Below are 26,583 nucleotides of genomic sequence, written 5' to 3'. Positions count from 1 at the left end.
CCGGTTTTCCAAATTAGCAAGGGTTCCCTATGATTGACGTGGCGATCAGCACTTGATGTCATGACCCGCCCCCACAGCATCACAGCCCCACCCCATTGCATCATGGCCTCGCCCAGATTCAACCTGGCCAAAAGGCAACCCTATGTGTAGTACATTCTATATAAACAAGCTGTATTTTAGCACTGACTTGTGCTAGCAAGCTAAACTAAAGAAACTAGCATAAATTAGATAAGAGACGGCAATATAATAAGTGTTATCCCCTTGAATTCATTACAATTATGCACTACTTGGTAACTTTTAGATAAATAATAATAATAGAATACACATGCAGGTTAAGGACACAGCTATTGGTTACCTTTATGTGCATGCATACAAAGAATATGTCTTTATGAATATAAAACACATTATATATAGAAGTTCTATACATGCAGATAGTTTCCCTGTCTAAGCATGCACATACATGGGCAAAATTATAGCAGAAAAATAAGGGGATGACATATATGACACCATTGCCCCACTCTCTTACCTGCTCCATCAGAGGGGAGGGAAAGTGTGGTTATCTTTGCACGAGGATTGTGGCTTGGTTCCTGGTATTCCCCATCTGAGGTTATGATACGCTCGTATCGGTTGGCATGGCGTGGTGGCCCAGGTGCATTGTGGGTGTTGTTTATAACCACTGTATCAGTGGGCAAGGATAAATGAGCAGTAAGATCACTGTCAGAGGGGCGTCGCTGAGCCTTGTTGACAAAAAGTGGAAAAAGAGATAAAGGTTAATGTTAAATGGCCAAATACTACCCTGCCCTACATATTATGCCTTCCAATGTTTGCTCCCTCATTCATCATTGTTTACCTTGCCCAATAATCTCTTCCATCTTTGTCTCCACAGAATGAGAATGATAACCACCAACAAAAGCAGGATAATGACCACTAGGCATCCAATGAGAATAGAGGTGTCGCCGCTATCATCCTTGGCAATTGGTTGATTCATTCTAATGTCAATGCCTGCCTCAAGGACTAGTATTTCGAAAGAGGAAGAGGAAGAGGATGCTCAGTTGAAATTAAACATTAAAATGGAAAGCACAGTGGAAGGAACAAGGCATTGAAAATAATGAGCTGTAAGGTTATGGTGGCCATTTTAGGATATTCTTATATTTAAAAAGATGCTTCTGCCCACCTGCCTCACACAACAATCTAGTATTCCATGCGCACTTACCTAAAACTGGCTCTTACATCAACCATCTTCCATGAACCCACCCTACGCTATCCAGATAACACTTTAACTATCAGACTCATCTCCTGCATAGGTCTGATCGTCAAGAAGTAGGTAATGACAATGAGTAAAAAAGATCAGTTGTATCTTTTGAATAAGAGCATGCTTTAACATCTGGACATATATATCATTTCATGTGCTCATATAGCTCACTAACATCAGTTTTCAAAAGAGACACTTTGATGGTGTCGATACATGACTCTTGTCATGAATCTTGTCTTGTCTCTTGTCTACTTGTATGTGTGGCAGATAAAGGACATAAACCAAAACCATGGATTCATACTATTACCCTGCTATACTGTTTCAGGTATGCAATCTATCAGATAATTTTAAATGCACTCAACCTCCCATATCACCAGATATTCTCATGCAGATACTACGGTAAGTACTATACTAAATGATATTTAGACACTTCCTTGCACCCTCTGAAAGCACACAGTGTACCTCTGATAGTAGTCCACTTTTATCAGGCAGACCTTACAATATATAGGGATACCTTTTAATGGTACAGCAAGAGAGGAAAGAAGGAAATTAAATAGATTTAATATTATTTGTAGACTACTCACCATGCCCATTCAGACTGGCAGTAGTGCCAATGGAAGTTGTTGCTATTTTACTGGTGTGTTGTGGCATCTTTGTTACTGCTGGTGGAGGAAGTGTCTCTTTAGGAGGGGGCAGCGGGCTTGGTTCTTCTGGATCTGTTGCATCCAAGATATCTGTGGCACACAAATGTAATCAGAATGCTTTCCCCGATGTAACTTGACTGACTGATAGTACTGACACACAGGCACCCAGACCTTTATGGCATTTTCCAGGAACAGATAGGTGAACATGAGATGGCATGCTTACCAGAAAGGAAGGAGATCTCGCTGATAAGCAGCCACTGGCTGGAGAAATAGTAGTGACAGCGCAAGATGCGGGCTGCTCTGCCTTGCAGGGATACAGTTACAGTGCGTGCACTTGGGTCTCGCACATCAAGCGCTAGAGACAAAGTGACAGGCTGAGGATCCCATGGGGTGTGCAAAGAGCGTTTGAAGTAACAGTCAACCCTACGGAATATCTGGATGTCACTGGATCCCATATTATTACAGTGGACCTGTAAGTGTAGAGAAATAGACAAAGAAAAATAAAGGAAATGAAGGTTGGAAATTGAATAGGGTAAATCCATAATTTGGGAAGAAGATAATAGAGGGATTGAGGGGTGAGAGATTTAAAAAAAAGGGTGGGAAATGGTTATATCCAAGCTGATCCGAATTAAACAGTAAAAGTCATAGACAGAAAAATGTAGAAGTTTCTTACCCTCATATATGTAAATGATCTAAGTGCATCAAACTCAAACTCCATTTCAAGGTATCCTTTCGGGAAGTTGCTGCTCATCCATCCTACATAATCATAACCAGGCCAGACTCCCTGCTCTTTGTGCTGTAAGAAATCGTCTGCCCCAATGACTCCATCTGTCAACTGTCCCAGACCTCCATATTGTAGCCTGTGGGGAAACACTATTGTGATACAGCTGGTACATGTCATGGTACAATATTGTGTATGACAGTGAAAAAGCTATAGCTGCTAGTCTTATGGTGAAGTAGTAAGTATGGATTGAGGACTAGCATTGCAGCCATCATTATATAGTAGCAGTATTGTGCGCACACACCAAAATAGTGTGTATGTGCAGGTGGGGGGAGGGGGAGTCGTGAAATTGATGGCATGCTCTGCATGTTGTATAATTGTTATTATTTAACACTACATGGGGGAGTTTGACTCTGGCACTACTTGCTCTGCATGCATATATCAGGAGGTAGCTCTGTGATGTTGGTAAAGTTGCTAAATGTGCAACATAGGGTTGCTAGTGCCTCCATACCCGCCTACTGTAAATCCATCATATGTAGAGTCATTTAGATTAACTAGCATTGAAGGCAGACTCATCACATTCCCAGGAGGAGATGTATAAGAACGGAGTCCATCTACAAACAAGATGGAAAAAAACAGAATTAGAGTAAAGGCAGGAATACCTGTGTCAACACTTATGGAAAGCAGTTAGGAAAAGAAGATGACCAACAAACGTCAGAGAAAAAGGAAATTTGTACAAAGGGACGAGTATCAGGCCACAGTTATTGTTAAAGTGAAAATGATCAGTGTGAAAATTGCTGGCGAAACCAGTGGAGTAGTAAAGAACTGGTTTTAAGACATTACCAAATATGAAATTCCATGCTTCCTATAAATACCAGACTACAAAGGATTTAGTTCAAACATCAAGACCAGTTTAAAGTCATATTTCTCATAAAAATATACAGCGCAAAATAGACAGTATTAAGATCACATATGGGGTCCACCTGAGGAACATCATAAAAGCATTAAACATGTCTCAACTTGGCATTAAAAGGAAGGCACCCCCAACAAAATGTGGTTTTTATTCATTTGAAAAGGATTGTGTGTCCTGCCTACATTCCTTTTCATGTGCACAGTTGTAGATTATGAAAGTAAATGCAAAAGCTCCTATAAAACAAAATAGAAACATCTTTTTTCTACTAGACTTTACTAAGATTTGTTTATTTTCCTCCTGATGTGAAGTTATCATTAAGCAAACGCCTATAACTTAATACTATAACTTAATTAAGTCTTAAATCAAACTTACATTTCAGGCTGATTACACCCTCAAAAAAGAGGTAATATTGGATTCGTTGAGCAGTATTATGTATTTTTCCCAAAAAAATAGGTCATGGCTTTGTTTCCATTTATTCTAATATTTGGAACACTGTAATAGGTTATAACAGCAATAGGTTATGTAACAAAAGGCCCAAAAGCAGCAACCCATAGCAACCAGTCAGCAGGTTTATTAGTCACCTATTTAAAAGCATGGGTTATTGGTTTCTATGGATGACAGTTCCTGGGCAACCTTAGTGCCTTTTATTACACAGATTGTATTCTCTCCTAGTCAACTGTAAAGTGCTGTGAAATATATTTACAAAGGCGAGTGTCAGAATATGGAACAGAGAATTCATATATGACTGGAGGCTTAACAAAAAATGATATAGCTTATTATTATTATCAAAAATGGGATCACTGGCAGCAGCTTACCTTGCCAAACACAGCCATAAAGCTCAACGCGAAGACAAACGCTCATTACTCTGTCAGCCATGGGATAAAATCGCACATAGCGAGCAATCATTGGAGGCCCCAGGTCCTTCAACACAGAGTCATGTGTATTTTCATTTCCTTCTATTACCTGCAACAAATGCCAAAGAAATATGTGGAGCATGAGCACACACACATGCTTTTTTGCTTCTTCCCCCTATCTTTTTAGTAGCCTTCTTATTTTTCTCTTAAATCTTAATGTTTTCCAAAAATAATTGTTTCCTGCCCACCTATACTGCCATGTTTCTTCACATATCCATTTCCCAGCTTCAGCAAATCAACTTCCTCACCTCATTGCCCCAGCGATCCCTCCATTGTGACCATTTAAACCCATCACGGCTGTAGCGCAGTTGATAATGTCGAGCAAATTCCTTGCCAAGCCCTCCTCCATCTCGGCCTTGTGTGCCCACTAGGGTCAAAAAATGAAGATTCCGTAGATCCACCTGCAGGAATTCCTCATAATTTGGGTATACAGGGCCTAGTGGACACCAAGCTCCATCACCATCATTACTTTCCAACCTGGGAGAAAATATATATCAGGGTTAGAGAGATTCTAGAATATGTCAAGCTTTAATCTTAGATGGACTAAATGTATTGTGTTGTACTGCAAAGGTGCTTATATGTTTTCATACAGGTGATTACACTTGGAAGAGCCAAATATTATTAATAACCCTTCCAAATCTTTGTACAAGTTAATTCTGAAGCTACCAAACAAACCCCCAATAAACATGCAAGTAGTTTAATGCCACATGGGGATATCTCACCCGAAAATGAAGCTACTACTAGTCATTAGATTTATATGCCCCCCAGTCACAAGCTGTATACCTAATTGCATGATATAATCTTTATAGTCGATACTGGTCCACTTCAATAGTAATTTCTTATTCCCTTGCAAAAAGTCCTCCATAGAATTTTTAATCCCTACAAAGCAGCTTGGTAAGGGACCTGCCTGCCCTTAAAAATTAATAGGCAACTGTTCTAATGCAGAGGTAAAATCTCTCATCCTCCAGTCTCAAAACAATCCCTCTTATCAATAGCACCATCCTATATAAAAAGCAATATACAGTATGCTCATAAAGTTGCACTGCTTGCAAAGACATTGCTTATAAAGTAATCACCAGCTTTACTTTTTAAGAGCTCATTAACACATGGAAAGAAAGTATGCAAAGTGCAAAATACGAACACAATTCTCTTTGCTCACTAACTTTTTCTTTCCTTGTGACCGCCCTCAAGAATACAGTGCTGCCTCCACAAGAGCAGTATTCATGAGGACAGAAGGCATGTAGGTGCTCCCCCTTCTCATCTGCTAACTTGTGCATAATTCAGACAAGCAAGTTGGTGCCGTGGAGGTCCCAGGCGGCACAGGGCCCTGGGCTCTCTTGCGCCCCTCAATACTCTTGCACTACTGTCAGAGGACATTGTAAATTACCCCTCAGTCCCCTCTGTTATAATACTATTTAAGCACCCCATTCCAATAACTATAGGTTAATGACTGATTTTATGAGGAGATGTCAATTCCAGTTACTGTTGTCATTTATATTCTTTCAAGCAGTTAGTCGGTTTTGAATACAAACATTTCCAGGGACAGAAAGTTAAAAAGAAAAGACTCTCTCTGAAAATAAGGAACAGCTGGCAGCTCCAATAAATACATGCCTAGGGAAATGCTGTTTTTCTCTCACTTATTTAATTTCAACTAACTAGAATAACCATTTAATGATTTATGTGAGTGGAACATGATGAAACTGCAATCAGATTTTAACCCTTTGGATTTCCCAGAATGCCGGAGCAAGTGAAAGTGAAGTGTAAATGATAATTTAGCATATTGCCTTAAGTGCGAGAGTGTGAGTAAGGATTCATGCTCTTATCTCAATGATCAGACCATTGAGGGCCTCTCATATGTGCCCAACTAGAACAACTGTCGGAAGTATCAGTAAAATAACTATTCAGCTATTTTGAAGCAGCTGTCGGGGAGGGCTTGTTCCAGTGCAATTTTATTACTAGAATTCATAGCAACAGTGCCTGCCATTTTACTGTATAATACTGCTAGCAAAATTAAATATATTCAGTTTTAGCCTACAGCCACCTTAGTTGTAAGGTCCTACAGGTCAAGCTACATTTCCCATATCTAACTGGTTGCTTAGTTATTAAAATGCTCAGTTCTTACATCTTATAATAGTAATAATAATGCTTGTATTGAGAACTCAGTTCTAGAGTCACTTATTTCACAAGGGAATAACAAAGAACTGAACTGAGGTGTGACTGTGCCTAATGTCTTTTTAAATAAGGCCCAGGGTTGCACAGGAAGTTTGAAGTAAGGTTACAAGTGCACAAAGCGGTTTTAAAACCATGTAGGGGGCCTTGATTTTAATTAAGAGCTGGTACAGTCTCAAAGAACAACTTGCTATTGTTCTCATACACAGAATATTGTACATCACTGTGCATATCACTCACTTGTCCAGACATTGCATAGAAACATTCCCAAACATGTCTTGACAAGATGACATCACTGTCAGAGCTGTCTGGTTAACTGCACAGATAAGTGACCTGCCTTTTAGAGCTTATTCAGCTACATGAACTGTTTTAAAGGAAAAATTCCTTGCAAAAAGAAACAACAGCTTGATTATCTGTAGTAGATAATCATAGAAGGCACATTAGAAGACACCCAGTAAAAAGTAAAACTGCTTGCAGCACAAATTTCTGTTAAAATTTTCACATATTTTATATTATCACTGAATTATAGTTTATCTAGTGAATTTTCTGGCCCTAAGCAAAGTTTCAGCAGCCCTGTAACTACTCCATGTCTTCAAAGCTGTCCACAGCAGCTCTTCATCTCCTGATCTTGCTTGCCCTTCTTTAGATTGTCAGTGACACTGTACATGCTCATTGAGTTCTGGGTTGTTATTGGGAAGCTAAGCTTAGATGGGAAATATCAAAACATTAGCAAAAAGTGAGGTTACATCTGACATAGAAGCTGATAATACATGAATCATTATTAATCAATTCTGAAAAACACAATGTAAAATAATTTATCAACCTTGTATCATGAATTGTTTATTACATATATATATTCTGCATGTTGGGAGTCAGCCCCTAAGTTCAGGTAACTGACAGCAGAGAATGTGTTGTGAATCAGTATGTAGAGTGTGTGTCCTGACTGCTATAAGGTTGTGGTGGTTGGTACAGAAACTAAAAACATAAGGTTCAAAAATTCAAGCTTAATTCTTTGTTTTAGTGTTACTTTATGGTATAAAAGACATGAAGGAGTTCTGGTAATTAGCTGATAGGCAGGTTGGATAGATCTGATATAATGTAAGAATCAAAATACAAGTCATGAGGCCTACAGGCTAATTACGTCAAAACAATCTTAAAATTACACGATTATTCATGGAACTCCTCAGGGACCTCTACTAACTATATTTTAAGTAGGATCTGTATTATCCTGAGTACATTATATAATTCCTTTCACTGAGCATGGGCTAAGGCTAATGCTAATGGCACTTGTAGCGTATTTTCTGCTAGAGAAGTGACTAAAACCAACCACAATGCCACGCAGAGACTATGCAACATGTGGCATAAGCCTAAATGTATTAATGCATCTCCAAAGTAGAAGTGATATAAACCATAAAAACTGAAGGAAGTTGTGTAGACAGTTACGTGATGGTATCATGTTCCAATCATATCATGTATGACATTCTCATTCAATTGTATTTAACTGCATTTATTAATTATAGGCTACAGTGGAATTTATATTTCTATTAGGTTTCATATTCGCAAAAGAAAAGGGCTTTAATAACATATTAGCTGCTGATCTATAGCTGCTTTCAGCTGAAGATGTTTTTACTTCTTTTTAGATCATCCGTTATCTGTATGAATGTTTCCAGCATCTCACTGAAAACAAAATAATGTAAGTTGAAGGCTACAATTTGGTTGTAAAAGTATTTTGTCTGAATTTCAAGGCTACACTTGAGCTTGTCTTGTGTGCGAATGTTTATTTTATTAATTCGTTTCTATAGAAGCATCTATGGCAATAGACATACAGGGGTCTGTACACACCAGCTGTGCTGTGGTAGGTGTAGCAGTTGCCATGCAGCAAATGCATTGGATATATAAACCATTACAGCCAGGCTACCGATTATAAAATAAAAAGCTTATCACCTTCAACTTGGTGAGCTTTTTATTTAACATCAAACATAAAAAGAATCTGATCATGGATTACAAAATTATCATGGAAAAAAACACCAAAAACCATCACTCTTTCTTATATCGATGCATACAAGCCGAAAAAGTCAACTAATGCTTAATCTTTTTTGTATTGATATTTAAATTTAATGGTGTTCTAAATTTGGGTTGTAATTTGTAATTCTTTACAAACCCACAATGTGCTTTTTGTTAGATACCTAGATAGTCCATTCGATTTTCCTGAGCCAATCAAGGTCACTAACAAAGAGGGCTCCAATCTCACCTGCTGTGCTTTGCTTCAGTAGAGTCAGACCAGGCACTGGATGCTGTGATATCCTCATCTGGGATGGTCCTGTCCTGCATGCCCAATGCATAGCGACAAGAAGCTGTGGGAATTGGGTAAACAAGGTCAGAGTTTCCAAGCTATATTCAACTTCACATCTGCATGATCCATGCAACAGCAATATAGATGCACATTGAGTTCAATGCACTATTTCCAAGTCCTTTATCTATTGCACATGTTGTGGTTCATTTACCAAACCCAGTTCTAACCAATGTCCCGTATATTTAAAACTTACAGGGGTCAAAGTGAGCATCAGGTTCAGCTATGCAGAGACCAAGGAGCAGATTGAACCAGAAAAGAAGAGACGCCATCTTTAATTTTCCCATTAGCGACGTCTAATGAAAAATTGTTTCATATTACTAGCTGCGGAGACATAAAATACAGAACAATGAGTTTCCAAAGACCAGCCTAAAGCAATCCATATTTTAGAAAAAGAATCAGAATTGGCATTGACTGAAATGAGCATATGACCTGTACATGAGTATATATATTTATGCCACATTAACAAGCACCAGAGTTCACATGAGGTTAATTGTCCTTATGGGCATACAAAACATAGGTGGGAAGGTTGTAAGACATGCAGTTAAACAGAGTAAATTAAACTGCTGTTTTACATAATGACCCTGTGGATCTGTATTCTAGTTATAATAGCTATAATTAGCTGTATAGTAAAACTGAAACATGAAAAGGAATTCAGTACATAAATATGTATCCACTAATAAGATAATTTTAAAACATTGGCATAGTCTATTGAGTAAACTGGGATGGATGTATTCTTGGCTTTGCCAAGTAAGGCATTTTTTGACAAAGAGATACTGACACCAGAAATTAAACCATTTTTACATCTAAAGTCATATGAAAAAGTTTGGGAAACCCTCTTAATTATTTGGAGTTTTGTTTGACTGAGCTTTCAAAGTTACAACTTCCTTTTAATTTATAACATGCCTTATGGAAACAGTAGTATTTCAGCAGTGTCATAAAGTTTATTGGATTAACAGAAAATATGCAATATGCATCATAACAAAATTAGACAGGTGCATAACCCTAACCCGGACATCACTACTTAGTTGAGCCTCCTATTGCAAATGTAACAGCCCCAAACGCCTCCTATAGCCTTTGATGAGTGTCTGGATTCTGGATGGCGGTATTTTGACCATTTGTCAATACAAAATCTCTCCAGTTCAGTTACATTTGATGGCTGCCGGGCATGGAGAGCCTGATTCAAATGATCCCATATATTTTCGATGATATTCAAGTCAGGGGGACTGTGACAGCCATTCCAGAATATTGTATTTCTCCCACTGCATAAATGCCTTTGTAGATTTCAAAGTGTGTTTAGGATCATTGTCTTGTTGGAATATCCAACCCCTGTGTAACTTCAACTTTGTGACTGATGCTTGAACATTATCCTGAAGAATTTGTTGATATTGGTGTGAATTCATCCGACCCTCAACTTTAACAAGGGCCCCAGTCCCTGAACTAGTCACACAGCCCCACAGAATGATGGAACCTCCACCAAATTTGACAGTAGGTGCAAGTGTTTTTTCTTGGAATGTTCTTCTTCTGCCATGCAAATCGCTTTTTGTTATGACCAAATAACTACATTTTTGTTTCATCATATCACCTGCATATGAAGTTCAAGGCACAGACAGTTTTTCAAATTTGATTTAATTTCATACAACTGAATACTGCTTCACTAAAAATCTATGTTCAGAAAACAACCCATTACTCAGATGTTCCTGGGAAATGAAAGACATACCACTGTTATCTTTTTTGTGGAGTAAATTATTATGCGGACTGAGAGGGGTTCCCAAACTTTTTCATATGACTGTCTATCATAGTATTGGCTTTGTTTGCTACTTATAATTTTGCCATAAAGTATTTGCTTAAAGCTAGGAGGGGGCTGCTATATTTGTGCAGAAGAAATCCATTAGCATTAGAAATTTTAACGCACAGGCTGAAATGGGACAGTCAGGTTGGCAAAACAGTCAGGTTTAGGAACATCAACTAAAATTTATTTACAAAAACAGACCTCTCGGCAAAAGATGATCAACATGACCTATAGGTAACTTTTAATGTACGTTCATATCTTAAAAAGTAGTTTTTAGCATCAGTATCACTTTAAGTTTTTACCAAATAAACCAGAATACTTCTTTAAGGTTACACAGAAGAAGTTTTGTTTGGAAAATGCACATGACACATGGATGCATGAGTGGGAAATACCCCTTGAAGGAGTACGGCAGAAGGTTTATTTTAAAAACCGCTACGCAAATAGAAGCAGTTAATTTCCCCATGTCATCCAGCTCTATTGCATTTTATATGTTTCAGATGCTATGTCCCAAAATGCATATGCACTGGTCCTGGCGCCTCTTATTCTTCAATTTTATAATGACCTTCTTGCATTCCATTATCACTTATCTGTTATAGTTACAATATGAATCAAGTTTATCAAATGAATTTTTAAAAAATCTGATAAAGTGTATGTGCTGGAATTATTTTCAAGGGTTAAACTGTTTGGCTTGTAACCATCAGGGCTAATTGACAGTGTCTTTGCAATTAAATAATCAATGATGTATTCTCCGTTTTTTAGATTTAAATAAGCCAATAGGCACCGCAGGGTGTGTTGCCTATGACTACGTATCGTGGATACGAAACGCGTCAGAACGATGTTTGTTTTTAACCTGTTGAAATAAAATTCTTGATTTTAAACTTCTGGGTGGACGTGGAGTGCTCGCCGACTTTTGTTCAACTGTAACTCTCCTTAAGCTACGGGCCCGGGGCAATGCACCCAGCAGGGGCGATCCTGGCCCCTCCGCCGCCTGAGGCAGCAGCAGTTGCTGCTGCCCCCCCTCCCCTGGAAATTCGCTCTTAAAGTACCAGGAGCAGCATTTTTGCTGCCCCTGGTACCTAGTGGGGCGCTGCCGCCTGAGGCGACAGCCTCAACTCGCCTCATTGGCAAAGCACCCCTGCACCTGGGCCACCCTCTTCATCTGGTGAGTGCGATTTCCCCTGCCAAATACCTCAGCATTGTCAGTAGTAACAGCTGACCCAAGAGCGGGACCTGGTGTTCATATACACCCGGGTCACTGTATCTAACGGGTGAGCACTAAGGCTTTTTCGTCTTGGGGTTTACTGCTTGTATTCAAACATAACACTTTGTAATTGGCAAAGCCTTATTATACGTTAGCGTTAGACGTGCTGAACCAAGCAAAATTTCTCTTTGGGCCCTGGCTTCTGTGTCAAATACACACAAAGCTGCCCAGTGCCCACCCATCAAATCCCGCAAAGCAGATTTCTGCATTCCAAAGTAGTAAAAATGAAAGTGTATTGTCCCTTTAAATATATATAGTTTATTGTAAATCTTGTCCATTACAAAACTATGCAGTAGAAAGGCAACTGTATAGGTATAATACTCCCCACCTCTTATTGGATCTGCGTGCATATGCTTTTGCATTATATATATATATATAAATATTCCCATTAGCCAAATCTTACAGATGACTAGACAAGTTATTACAGGTTGCACATGAATCAGAATAAAGACTGATAGTGTTATCACTATCACTGTCCCTGCTGAAGTAGCTTGTATAACATCACTGCTGGTGTGCTAGAAAGCAATTTATATTGTATTCAGCTAACCACACTGAGCAGGTATGTAAAGTGGCACAGTGCTTGTTCTATATATCCAGTTGCAGAGATGAAGGGCATGCTAGATTCATCCACATCCAGGTGATTGTGTTCACTTATCCTACATACAGCAGTAATAGAGATAAGTAAATTATATGTATTTTCTGGAATGGCCTTCTTTCCACCTGTGCATTTTTACAGGATAGATTGTTTTTTTCTTTACCCGTATAGGAATATTTGCAATCAGTCAGCAAAAACATTAGATAAGCATCTGCTGATTCTAGTTCCTGTGCTGATTACAGTTGCTTTTTTGCAAAGTGCCCATCATACCATTACAGTGTCACGATCACAGAGTTTAGTAAGTTCGGAAACGATCAATCATCACTTCATAATGCCTGCTCGGTTGAACTTTATTAGCTGCACTGTGAGAGGTTTTTAGGGGCAGTTAGCTAGAGACTATATTGATTGTATAAATGCATTAGTGCGGAACTTTCTGTCTCTGGCAGTTGGAAGCTGTCACCATGTATCCACTGATGCCCTACAGCTAAACACTGATTACCCACATGTTAAAACTGATCATACAAATCGTTTTTTTTTTTTTTTATTAAACTATCATGACAATGAGGTTTGTGAATGTAGAGTGTCCAAATATGGCTTTGTCACATGTAATGGTTTTATGCCTCGTTGCTACAAAATCTGCTGCCTGTGGAAAATATGAGCATTTTATATGCGTATATCACTCAGGAGTATTTCTAAATTAGTCATGATTTGTTCTACTCTCACGCATCCCTAAGGGCTCTTACAGACAAGCGTTTGAAGCTGCGCTCCCCTGCGTCCCGTTTTTATGCGTTTAGCCGCAGGGGAGCGCAGGAGTAGACGCATTCAGTTTTTTTCAATGGGGCTGTACTCACACAGGCGCATGTAGGCGCCAAACGCAGGAAAAATGCAGCATGTTGCGTCTTAACCTGCGTTCAGCGCCTACTTGCACCTGTGTAAGTACAGCCCCATTGAAAAAAACTGAATGCGTCTATTCCTGCGTTCCCCTGTGGCTGAACGCATAAAAACGGAACACAGGGGAGCGCAGCTTCAAACGCTTGTCTGTAAGAGCCCTATGTCAGTACAAAGTTCATCATGGGCATTGCACATAACATTTGTGGCAAATGAGCATTGTGTGTTTATATTGGTAATAATTTACATAATAACAATGATATGGAGACCTGGACAAAGCACTATAAATAGTGGTATTTAAAGGAACAGTAATACAAATATAATGTAGTATCGCTCTGCACTGGTAGAACTGGTGTGTTTGCTTTAGAAACACTACTATAGTTTATATAAACAAAGCTCTGTATAGCCATGGGGGCAGCTATTCAAGCTAACTGGATACATAGATAACAGATAAGCTTTGTAGAATCACATTGTATCCCATTGTTACTATGTAACCTGTGCATTTTCTCTTTATTCGGCTTTGAATGGCTGCCCCCATGGCTACACAGCAGCTTATATATATAAGTTATACCAGTGCAGAGCAACAGCACATTTTAACTACTTTAAAAAAACTTTTATTTTTTGATGTTACTGTTCCTTTAAGGAATGCCGTTCTAACCTTATATAATGATGATGTGGAATGAAATTTTCATGTAATTTCAGCAACCATCATAAATATACTACATTTCCATGCGCATCCATTTGTTTTAATAGATTCTAATTTGTCAAATTTTTTGGCAGATATTAGCATGTAAATTGTGTCTTTAACAACAAGCATATTACAGTTTATTCAATAGAAATGTTTATTTGGGCAGAATGGGAGAGAAAATGCTGATTTGCATTCTTCATCCCAGACAACGCTGTGTACCAACAGGCACTGCATAATCATCATCTAATCTCATTTAAATAAATACTGAGGAGGCGCACCTACCAATACTGCTACTAATCTTAGGCTTTTTTTTTTCTGTGCACATTGTCAGGACTGTATATACAGTTACAGAAGGACACAGGAAAAGTCAGAGCCAACATTTATTGGTGTCAAAGAACAAAGGTGCATTTACAAGGGTACTTACATTTATTTGTTTACAATACGTTTGAGATTGAAACATCTTGCATTGTATGTTTAAATATAGTGATCCTCTGAAAGCATTACAGATGTTACTGAATATTTAGTGACTGTGTGATAGCCGAGCTGGGTCAAGGGGTAGCCAAGCGCCTAGGGTGCAATCACTGGTGGGGCGCACTTCTCAGGGGAATTTTTTTCTTCTTCATTTTTTACTATTCATTTTACTTGCAGATGTTGGCCTTTATTAAAGCATTATGATTTATAAAAAATTGCATGCAGCAAACCCCCTCTGGGGTTTGTTTTAGCCTAGCAAAATTGTGAAAGCACTCCCCCATCCTGGAGCATGTTGGCACCTTCCATGCCGGCGCTGGCTGGAGAGTTGGGCAGCCGGAGGGAGGACCTGCTGTTCGTGCGCCTAGAGGGGAGCACTCAAAGTCACACTGAAGAGGCTGTCTGTCCTGCTGGCTGGGTCCTGGGCACTTTTGGCAGCTGCACCTAAGTTTTACTACTGTCTTCTTTGACGCTGCTGGCACAGGTACATGGGGGCAGTGTGATGGCTGCTGGCACAGGTACATGGGTGGGGGCAGTCTGATAGCTGCTGGCACAGGTACATGGGTAATGGAAAGGTGGGAAATATAGGACAGGGGGGCGCTGATTGGAACCCTTGCCTAGGGTGCCAAACTACCTTGGCCCGGCCCTGGTGATAGCTTCACTAACCTATGTACCATAGACTAAGAAACGAACCACCAGGACAGAACTGATGAGCATGCACATTATTTGAAAACAATGGGAATGTAATTGTGTTGCACATAAAGCTGTTGAACTTTCCAGTTTTATTACCTGTAGGTCAAGTTGATCATTTTTCACTGATCAGACTGTTTTTGTAAGTAATTTTTGCTTAAAGGAACAGTTCAGTGTGAAAATAAAAACTGGGTAAAAAGATAGGCTGTGCAAAATAAAAAATGTTTATAATATATAGTAGTTAGTAAATGTAATGTATAAAGGCTGGAATGAAGAAATGTCTAACATAATAGCCAGAATACTACTTCCTGCTTTTCAGCTCTCTAACACTGCGTTAGTCAGGGACTTGAAGGGGGCCACATGTGACATAACTGTTCAGTGATTTTGCAGTTGGTCATTAGCATTCAGCTCAGATTCAAAAGCAACAGATTTGACCAATGTGGCCTCCCATCAAGTCTCTGATTGGTTACTGCCTGGTAACCAGTCAGTGTAAACCAAGAGATCTGAAAAGCAGGAAGAAGTGTTCTGGCTATTATGTTAGACATCCAGTCACTCCAACCTTTATACATTACATTTTTGCCTAACTAACTATATTAGAAACATTTTCTTATTTTGCACAGCCTATTAACCCAGTTTTTATTTTTACACTGAACAATTCCTTTAAAGTTCCTAAACCTGACTGTCCGATCTCAACCTGTCAGAGTTATGCTAATGGACTACTGCTGCACAAATATGGCAGCCCCCCACAGAGTAACATAAGGAGGTCACATAAATAATGTAAATGATAAATAGCAAGCAAAGACAATGTTATGATAAATGTAAAAAAAAAAAAAGTTCAATTTCTAATGTTCGTATCGCTTTAAAACAAAGCACAGAATAGCTGCTCTTCCTTTTCACTTGACAGCATTTACAGAATAATACAATGCTGCTTTTGAGCGGACTTTTTCAGAGCACTTATTCAGTAGTTGCTATGACATTCTGTGACATTCTGTAACAACCTGCACCTTGTATCAGATATAAATACCCTAATATAAACTTACATTCTGTTTAATCTATTGGTTTAGTAGAATAGAGGTTAATGGCAAAATGTGCTACTGGAACTTTATTTTTCATGAGACATATAGTCAAGGATCTTCTGAGCCACTTAAACTCATGGCCATTTAGCGGCTTTGCTTTCCCATTTTCCTCCAGAAGATTAAGTTATGCACAGACACAATTTGCATTCTTGCTTTGAGTAACAGAATATTGCCTGCTGCTGCATCATTTACAGAACACTGCAACAGTGTTTAATCTAATGTATTCTGCATAATTGTGCATCCCTTGCCATTAATAGATGGCTGCAGTCGAGTGCACCTAATCATTATCTCATGGCAAAACATACAAAATCAAGACAACACGATTTAAGATTGAAAGCATTTGTAATATCACTCTTAAGTGATGCACAGAGTTGCCTGGTATTGATTCCAGTAACTTTCATGATTCACTGAAAAACGTTCATAATCATCATAGATATAATGATTTATAATACTGTGTATATACATTTCTAGTAACCCTGTCATTAGCAGTATATATGACTGCAGAAGGGTGTCTAGCTACACTCCAAAAATATTAACAAGAGGTAACAATCAAAATCATGAACAGAGAATCTGCGCACTACACAAAGCATAAGGACTTCACGTCCCAGAATCCATTACTTCACAATGGGAAAGGGGGAGTTAAAAATTGTTTCTTACAAGTCAAACTAACAGAATTTCCCTTAAATCTGTGGAATTATGTATGTCTAAATACACACACAGAATTAAAATCCTGACTACTGACAAAACCATGGTTTGCGAACCACTTCCCATCATTTTACAAAGTAAATTAATACAGGTATAAGATACATTATCTGGAAACCCATTATCCAGAAAGCTCCTAATTACGGGAAGGTTGTCTCCCATAGACTCCATTTTAATTAAATAGTTCAAGATTTTATAACGTATTCCTTTTTCTCTGTATTAATAAAACAGTACCTTGTACTTGATCCAAACTAAGATATAATTAATCCTTATTGGAGGCAAAACAATACTATTGGGTTTATTTAATGTTTAAATTATTTTTAGCAGAGTTAAGGTATGGAGATCCAAATTATGGAAAGATTCCTTATCAGGAAAAACCCCAGGTTCCGACCATTCTGGATAACAGGCCCCATACCTGTACTGACATTTTTGTCTAGTCTTTTACCAATAATTTCATGTTCTTCTCACATCATCTAAAAAAAACAGTTCATCAAGTAAACCAATGCTGTCACTGCCAATCTGCTTCCTTAGTCTGAGGGTTTTTTCCAATTAATCATGCATACAGTTTAAACCAGATGACAAGCCTGTATCAATGATGAATGTGCACTGTCCCGAAAGGGTCAGAAATACCAATAACATTAAAATAACTCATTTATATTGACATACCAATTATTTTAATACAGTGCATGTATATTATAGCACATTTGAATGTGTAAAGCTGAGCATTACTATTAGAGCAGTGCCGACGGGGAGATTTGTTGCCCATGTGATTATTTATGCATGTCTGCAGGTGACAAATCTCAAGAAAATGTGTCTCCGGTGGAAATATCTGAAACCACTGGCGGTAAAACCAACATATCGTGAAGTGGCCCAAAGTTTCCTCCAGAAGCAACTTTGGGTGACAATGGAAGTATGAAGCAATGTGTTGGTTTTACTGCAGGCGATTTCAGTTATTTCCAATGGAGATGCATTTTTGGGAGATTTGTCATCCACAGTCGTGTATTTTTATCTCCCCGTCAGCTACGGTCCTTAAATGCTTAAAAAGTCCAGGTGTTGCTGGCTCATCAGAGCTAGTTTTATACTTGCAGATATCAGATAATCAGATATTATACAGTGTGTCCATTTGAATGGCCATGTAGTAAAACCATATAAGATTCCTGGTTGGATAATGATATGGGACAGGCTTTATCCCTTGTGCTCACTGCTTCTCTGCTTTTAATCAGTGTTGCAAAAACCTTCATCTTTCATCATCCTTTTGCAGAGTTGGTACAAAGCTTTCCTAAATCTGACTCTTTTGTGCCCACTTGCTATCACAAAAAGTCAATTCAAACTTACAAATACAAAAGGATTCTCCAGTGAGAATTACACTAGCACTCTGTCTGTTATCTTACATATTGAGGTAATCGACCAGTTTGTGTTTGCCAATGCTGCACTGTAATCAAACTTCAGAACTGAGTATAGTATAATATATATATATATATATATATATATATATATATATATATATATATATATATATATATATATATATATATATATATATATATAGATAGATAGTAAAATATTTAATGTTTTCCATCATGATCATATGAAAACAAGAACAGTAGATCAAGTAGGCAAAATTCACCCTGGAGGATCCTCTTGAAGCAATTGGGCTACTGGTAAATTTAAGATCCAACTCTTTGTTTGCTGCACTACATCTCTCCATGAACTTTAAAACTTTATATTATGCTGTAAAATGCTGGGAGTGGTAGTCCAACAATATCTAGGTGGAGCAACACTGCTGTGGAGTGTATATGCCCTCTTGAACAGCATTACATATCAGTCTCACATAGAAAGAGATAGAAAGCTAATAGAAAACTATACACAAATAATATAGTATATTATTATTTTCTCATTAATTCAGTGGCAAGAATCAAAAGCTTCATAAAGCTTCACTAAACTTATGGAGTGGGATAGACAACAGCAAAAGTAAAACAAACATCTAAAAGTGGTCAAATATCTCAGAGAATGGATCATTTCTATGTACAGTAGCAAAAAAACATAAAAAGGTGCCTGTGATGCCAAAGTTAATGCCCTGCTTGCAGTAAACTCAATGGGAGAAGCAGAGAGATATGTTGAAGAATGAAAGGCTGGCACTAGCCCACCAAAGTATGAGCTGGTATAACAGAATTAATTATTCAGGGCATGGCGCCACTAAGATAGGCAGAGTAAGATAATGCAAAGACTGGCACAGCAGAAATATTCAGAGAATGCCATGCCAGTTAGCAGCACAGTGGAAAACAGGGACTGGCACCTCTGAAGAAAGGAACAAATAGGCAGCTCAGTATGGCCTCACAAAGCCACAAGCAGAGGCATGTTTGAGAAAGTGCAAACACAAGTCAGTCTACACAGCACACTCACTTCTCTCTCTCTCTCTCTCTCTCTCTCCTTTCTTTTTTATCTTTTCCTTTTCATTCTCAATGTCTCACCCTCTTTTTCAACTGCACCCTTGTCTCTCTCCACTCCTTGTGTGCAAACACCTGTTTAACAGGCTTGCTGCTTGCACACTGGTCAGCACTTCTGTCGCACTCTTTCAAGAACTTCCCTGCCGCCTGCCCTATTCTCTGGCACAGCAATTGTGTGTCTACCCCCCCCCCCCCCACCACTTTCTTTCTATCATGCTTAACCCCCTATTTACCACATGCATGCACAATACAACACTCACCCATCTCTCTCTCTCTCTCATTTTACTTACTTCGCTCCTTTCTTTTATTACATTGACTGTGCTGGATCTCTGGCCCAGGTTGTACAAGAAGTCTGACATATCCAGGTCTCTCTCCCTAGGGACAGGCAGGAACTAAACTATCTCTCCCTCACACTCTATCTCCCCTCCCACTCCTTGAAATTCCTCCTCCCCTCCCCACCTAGCATGGCATTCACTTGTCTCACCCTCCTCCCTCCATTCTTTTTAACACTTTCTTTCTTTTTCTAGCTCACTTCTCACTTTTGGCCTCTGTTTTCTGTCAAATTGTAAATCAGAAAACGTTTGGGACACCTGATACCAGAAAGCAGAAATAACAAAAACAATGACTGAAGGGGAAGTCACAAACTGAAATAATCCAGTAACTAATACTAGCAATAAAAGTAAAGGCAAAACACAATATCTTATTCATTAACAGGAAGTTAGTCTTTCAGTGCACTTACTGCACCTGCCATTGTATGCGCTTGGAACACCTGTACTCACTCCCCTTACAGCAATCTTTATTGCCCCACATGGAAATAATTACATTAGCAGATTCACAACTTGAAAAAGATGCAATGATCAGATGGGGCACTGATTATAATGTGCAGCTAACACAAATGTTGGCTAGTTACATGAAACAGAAGAAAGACATTTTCTAGAACCAACATACAGGTGAAACACAGTTTTGTTCCTCACAGCTATCAAACCTTGAGGATGACCGTCTATTTCAGTTTGTTGCAGCAATGATTTTAAATAATTTTAAATCAGAACTATTTTCAACAAATGAAGAAACTATAAAGTCAAAAAAGTGGTACAACTGCATGTGGCTTAAATAGAAAGTATTGGGTATTTGTTCTGGCTTTCCCAAGATAAGAGGGAGGCCCTTGGCCATATAATGTGATAATGTCATCTAACATATTATTACAATGTACAACAATTGTTAGGAAGTTTCAGCTGCCAGGATTCCAATTAGAGCACCATAGTTACGTTCCTACAATGGATGGAAGCTACAGTGTTACAAGTTCTTGTTTTTATCAGGTTGGGTTACAATCATTCCTTCATTGTCTAGAGCTCTATCTTCTCTTATCAGGACCCTGTTGGTGACCCCAGATTACCCATTGTGATTTCAAATGTCCCAACTCACAATACAAGCAACTTTTGAAAATCTGCAAATATCCAATAAATCCTTTTTTATGTTGTGAGATGAGCTCCCCCCCCCTCCCAGTTTTTCTGCTTTCGTTCTGTAAAGGTGGTTGCTAATTAATTCTGGACACCTTGTTTGCTAAAGTATTATTACTGTGTAACTTTATTTATACACTCTCTCATCCCAAATTACCCATTTGCCTCAAACTCTGCATGTAGGATTATGCATTGCCATTTTTATACTGCATTATTCTAAATATTAAAGGAGTAGTTCACCTTTATATTTTTAAAATTATACCACAAATAAAAGGCCCAGGTATGTACCCAAGTGCAGTGTGCAAAGTGCAAGTCACCGTGTTTTTTATCCTCTATGCAGAGTTCTCCCCATAATTCCTAATAAGTGTGAGAGCCTTTAAACTGAAAACTTTGTGGATGTCTTCTATTCCGGCACTCAGCATTATAATGATTTGTAAGCAGACTGTTTAGGTGCAAGTTCACTCTGTCTATAAAGGCTGCTGTGGGAACCCTGGAGTTATTGCCACCTTTAACAGGGTTCCTCTGCACCAACAGACACACTTGCAGTTGTACTCAATTTAGAATGGGAGGCGGGTCAGACACTGCACTGTAACTACAGTATACTGAACTGAGAGGAGCTCCTTTAATAAAAGGTGTAAATCTTGCTATAACTGCAGCAAAAGTTGCATGATTGCAATTGTAGTTTCTCTGGTAAACAAATCCTTATTTCTTTTGTTTTAAATTTTCAAATGTGAATTTGAATGATCAATACATCCTTCATATTTTTTATATATACCTGTAGCAGCTTAGTGCATCAGGTCTCTGATTATCTAAACTTTTAGAATTGAATATATTTATAAGCAAATGCCTGCAATGTATCCAGTTGTAACAGGTGTTGTGTGACTGACTTCAGGTCAGGGAGCTTGACCAGTAGGAACTGAAGCTGCTGTTCAGAAATCATTGATTCTGAATTCTCCTCTGGTCATGTTAACTATAGCTTCATGCTAATATTGCATGATTTCGGTAAAAAAAGAGCAAAATATACCACAGCTCCATTATTTTAATGACATAATAAGGAATAGATGGAGTTGGAATGAGAATAAATGCATATAGACAGATAAAATGTAGCATGTTCATGACGAATATCACAAAATGGAGTAAAAATGGTGGGCAGGAGAGAAGAGAAAAAGAGCAAATGGTTGACCATGGAGTGAGCATTAAAAGAAACTAACGAGAGCCCAAATTAAGTTGTATTGTGACTGGCTATTATGTTATAGTAACCAACAGCCTCTTTAAAGCTCTTTCTCGCAGACCCTAAACTGTAATGCTGGTTATTAACTCTTTGTCTGCTAAAGAAACACTTCAGCTCTAAATACCTGCTGTTTACCCATGCAAGGAATTTCTTTTATAGGGATCCGGTTGCAGATATAATGGGGGCTTTTCACAGGGTTAGTCCAAAATCAGAGTTAAAGTGGAGTCAATTGTTCAGTCATGCCAGTTTTAATTTTTTATGCCAACAGTATCAATTACCAGCAGCGATCTTCCTGAACTGGTGTTATTATGTAAAAAATGCCATGCTAATGCTAATAATGGCAAAAACACAGATGGCAACTCCAAGGTATTAGAACATGTCTTTTGAGGGATACTATGGAAACCCTGATAAAAATCAGTAATGGGACAGGGTCTCCTTCCCTTACATTTACTTTTTTCATTACCCACTTATATTTTTCATATTTTCCCAAGTCTGTCTTACTTCCCTGCCCTGTGCACCTTTGTACATATTTACATACATGCACAACTCTGCTATCGACCCACAGACTTCTGTACCCTATCATATGTTCATCATTATTCCTTGGCTAAAGAGACAATGCAACTATAATGTCTGTCTGAAACCTGATGTAGCATTCACATATATAAATATACAGGTAAACGTTTCCTGAACAGAAGAAAAAGAAGCAAGTTCACTTCCAAAGCTGAAGCTAGCATGCTGCTCCCATGTTGAATACATTGAATGTAAGAGAACTTGTTACAACATGCTCTTAGAAGTTCCACTTTAATCCTAAGAGGCAGCTAATGTAATATTCCATTTGAAACAATGCAACTTGGTTGTATTCATGTTGCAAGATTTGGAACATTCTTTAAAATGAAAAGAAAAACTGACCTCAGTTTGGAATTACCGAATTCCCTTGGTTGAAAAGGGCTATAAAGAACTATTTTCCAAAGCATTGTGGTGTTTCAAGTGGACTTGAGCATCCTAGCTTTTGGTATTTTTGGTATCTATATAAAATTTGAGACATGGGTCTCTCAGTCAATGTGTGCAGGGCATTTTTATATGCTCCACCAAAGTGCAACACAAGTGCTAACTGATTTTATTCTGCACTGTCTGCCTCTCCACTGGGTATAGGCTCACAGAATAGAATGAAATCAGTTAACAGTGGTGTTGTCATGTAATGAATGTCTTAAAATTGACCCTCCTCCCCCCATCATGGGGTCTGCTTATTACGCCACAGGCAAGGGCCAATTTTGAACAAGGAAAAAATAGATCTTGATCAACACAGAAGTACAAGATCAGGTAAAAGGAACACTTCAATAATGATGTTATGCCCAAAACCTGGTTTGCTAGGGCTCACAAAGTAATTTCAAAATGGAGGATTTTTAGCAGTACACTTGACTTAGATTTAAGGCTTCACTCAGAAAAAAGCAGGGTTCTGCCTCAATGAGTAGCACTCAAGCTATCACTGTATCTAAGTATTACAGGCCTGAAAGTTTGGGCAGAAGCACTGTCAAATATCTTCTGTTACCTAATGTGTTAGTACAGAACCTAAATTACACCTACATTTGATGAACCTAATGCCCAAAGTAAACATTAACATAACTGTTCTCTGCTGATAATGGCTTGAAGCAGCCAGTAGAAGCTGTCGCCAAGTGATTCTCTCCAGAAAACATATACTGGTGCTTTGCGGTGATTGCTATAGAGGGCAGTGGAGAGGAATTTTGATGCATTGTTTCTAGAGAGGAAAAAATGTGTTGGGCAAGCTGCCTACGTGTGCCATTGGCCTGTCACCTTCTTGATAGCCCCATACTGACAAGCAATATCACGGAAGAACATTCTCCTGTTACCCATTTCCTTACCTGAGGAATAATTCCTTCCTGCAGGATTACACACACAAAAAACACACATTGCATAACATACATAGGCAAAGAATTACAAATGCATTGGGCATGTCTCACACATGTGACAGAAATTCCAGGCTGGTGTAATCACTCTTGGGATAAATGAAATAAGATCTTTAGCTCCCAGCTGTTTGGGAGATTTGTAACAGGAGGTGGGGGTGTGAATGCATGTGTGTGGGTGTGTAGCTATAATATGCATAGTATATACCTATCTGTTATGTACCAGGGTGTCTGTGTGATCATCTAGATCCTATTCATGTTAAATAAGCTATAGATAATGTCACAAAATAAATACGTGTGATGTTGCCTCCAAGGGTCATATCTGTCAGCTTGTCGATCAGGCCGGCTAGAAAATTCTGATTGGGTCTTTGAAGGCACCTGAACATTGGCCATTGTTAGTACTGAATCATCAGATACAGGTAGAATTCTATTGTTTCGACCTGTATATCTGACAATTCAGCTCTACATGTGTGTATTGAAACGAACAATCTTTCCTGGAAAGATCTTTTCCAGGCCACCTTTAGCTGTTTAACTGCACAAATAGAGAAGGTGTGATTTTAGATACTTTGAGATCTCTGCAGCAGAGGAAACATGCTGACAGCTGTTAGTGCCCACAACTGTTCCAACCAGCATGTAATCTAGCCCTAGTAAATGAGAAAATTGCAGCTACAAAATCACATATGAACATGATCTCATATACAAGTCCTATTAAAGAAGAAAAAACCCCATCATAAAACTCATTAAACAAGCAGGAATCCCACGTTTTATTATATATGAAACAGGAGTACATGCTTCATTATGTCAGTCACCGTTTTCTTATCTGCTATCTTAGATTACAGCAAATTTCTGTCCATATTACATTGTAATGAAATATCAAGGATGGATACATAATGCTGATTAGGTGAGTGGTGCTAGAAAAATGTATTGCAAGAGCAAATACATAATGTAAGTAAGAGTCTTAGTGGGGAAACCTCTTGCAATAAGTGGGCAAGAATCTATCCCTGGTGTTGTTGGACTCTTCATGCTTTAATCTCTGAACAGGTTGGAGAATGCTGGGTGCTATAGTGTAACAATAGTTGGGTAACAGTCCCAATGAAAGTGGGAACAGCTATCCAGCAAATTGTCTATCCAAAATGAATCTGTGAATTATGGGAATTAAGTACTTCCCCAGACCAAGCTCTGCCAAGATTTTGTTTCCATGTGGCCTGGCCCATACATACCCTGCATAAAAAGTTGAGGGTTAAATGCCTTATAAAACAATTCAGGCTTTGTAGGAACAGAAAAAAATGAAACAGACCTATACACATATCCACAAAGCTAATACATGAAATTTTGGCAGAGACCTTTGATGACACTGATTTCCCATTATATATTATTCAAGAGAGAAAGGGAGAACATTGAATGGCAGAAAGTAAAAATGATATCATATCAAGATGAAAATAAACTCTTGGCTTTTCCTTTCCAACAACTATTAAGGCACATAGCCAAGAGAATGTGGTGGAGGTTTATACATCATAAAGAGAGCAACCCAAGTGTTCAAAGGGTTGTTCACCCTCCAAACCCTTTTTTCAGTTCAGTTGTTTTCAGATTGTTTACCAGAAATAAAGATTTTTTTCAATTGCTTTCCACTTTTTACAGTTTTTCCAAAATCAAAGTTTAAAGTTGAATGTTCCTGACTGTGGTGTTTCAGTCTGGCTGCTCAGTAATTCAGGTGCAGATTCTGAACTGTTACAATTTTGAAATATTTAATTGATACATTTCTCAGCAGCATCTCTGGAGTATTAGCAAGTATTGTATCAGTTCTAACAGCTGCCTTTAATGAAAGCTAAGAAATGCATCAACTAAATCAACTGTTTCAATTCAGAACAGTTTACAGAGTCAGCAACCCCTCCTCCCAGAGTTGCTTTAGAAAGATGAAAAATGAAACTTTACACTTCAATATTAGAATTTATAAGAATATTAGAAGTCCCACATAGAATTTAAAAAAAAATTAAAAAAAAATTCTTAATTTCTGGTGAACTATCTGAAACCAACTGAACTGAAAAAAAGTGTTGGAATGTGAACAACCCCTTTAGTTAATTTAATGAATTAATGTTATTCTTCCCTGTGTGTCTGTGGGTACATGAGCAGGGACCAAAAAGCAAATGGATGATAAACAATTAACCAGAAAATACTCTGAAAAATGCATACATTTCTAATAAATAAGGAGTGAGGGAATATTTTGAGAACTTTACACTTTCATTAACATTAATGAACTTCACCTTCAATTTATCAAACTGGAATCTCGGAATCCAGACACTATACATTATCTCCTGTCGGAATCCTGATAGGGTTCAAGCTTACAATAGTTTGTAGTTCCAAATGTCTTCACAAATAATAATCTTTCAAAGGCACCCTCCTTTG

The 26,583-nt window shown here is 38.3% G+C and overlaps 1 protein-coding gene across 4 annotated transcripts in view; it reads right to left on the bottom strand.

Annotated features, from left to right (window-relative positions):
- ddr1.L (discoidin domain receptor tyrosine kinase 1 L homeolog) overlaps positions 1-26,583 on the bottom strand; it is a 47,158-nt gene that overhangs the window by 8,966 nt on the left and 11,609 nt on the right. Inside the window, exons 1-11 of one of the 4 annotated variants that reach the window (XM_018228766.2) lie at positions 19,861-20,009; positions 9,160-9,287; positions 8,865-8,967; positions 4,693-4,921; positions 4,346-4,493; positions 3,129-3,231; positions 2,570-2,756; positions 2,120-2,366; positions 1,837-1,986; positions 851-1,014; positions 527-737 (exon numbers count right to left, since the gene is read on the bottom strand). In XM_018228766.2, coding sequence (XP_018084255.1) covers positions 527-737; positions 851-1,014; positions 1,837-1,986; positions 2,120-2,366; positions 2,570-2,756; positions 3,129-3,231; positions 4,346-4,493; positions 4,693-4,921; positions 8,865-8,967; positions 9,160-9,250 — 1,633 coding nt within the window. In that variant the 5' untranslated portion in view covers positions 9,251-9,287; positions 19,861-20,009. 4 annotated transcript variants of the gene reach the window in all.

The sequence above is a fragment of the Xenopus laevis genome, chromosome 8L (genome assembly GCF_017654675.1).
Source record: "Xenopus laevis strain J_2021 chromosome 8L, Xenopus_laevis_v10.1, whole genome shotgun sequence".
Classification (NCBI taxonomy): domain Eukaryota; kingdom Metazoa; phylum Chordata; class Amphibia; order Anura; family Pipidae; genus Xenopus; species Xenopus laevis.
The sequence above is the reverse complement of the archived record's forward strand: the minus strand, read 5'-3'. Positions and strand labels throughout refer to the sequence as shown.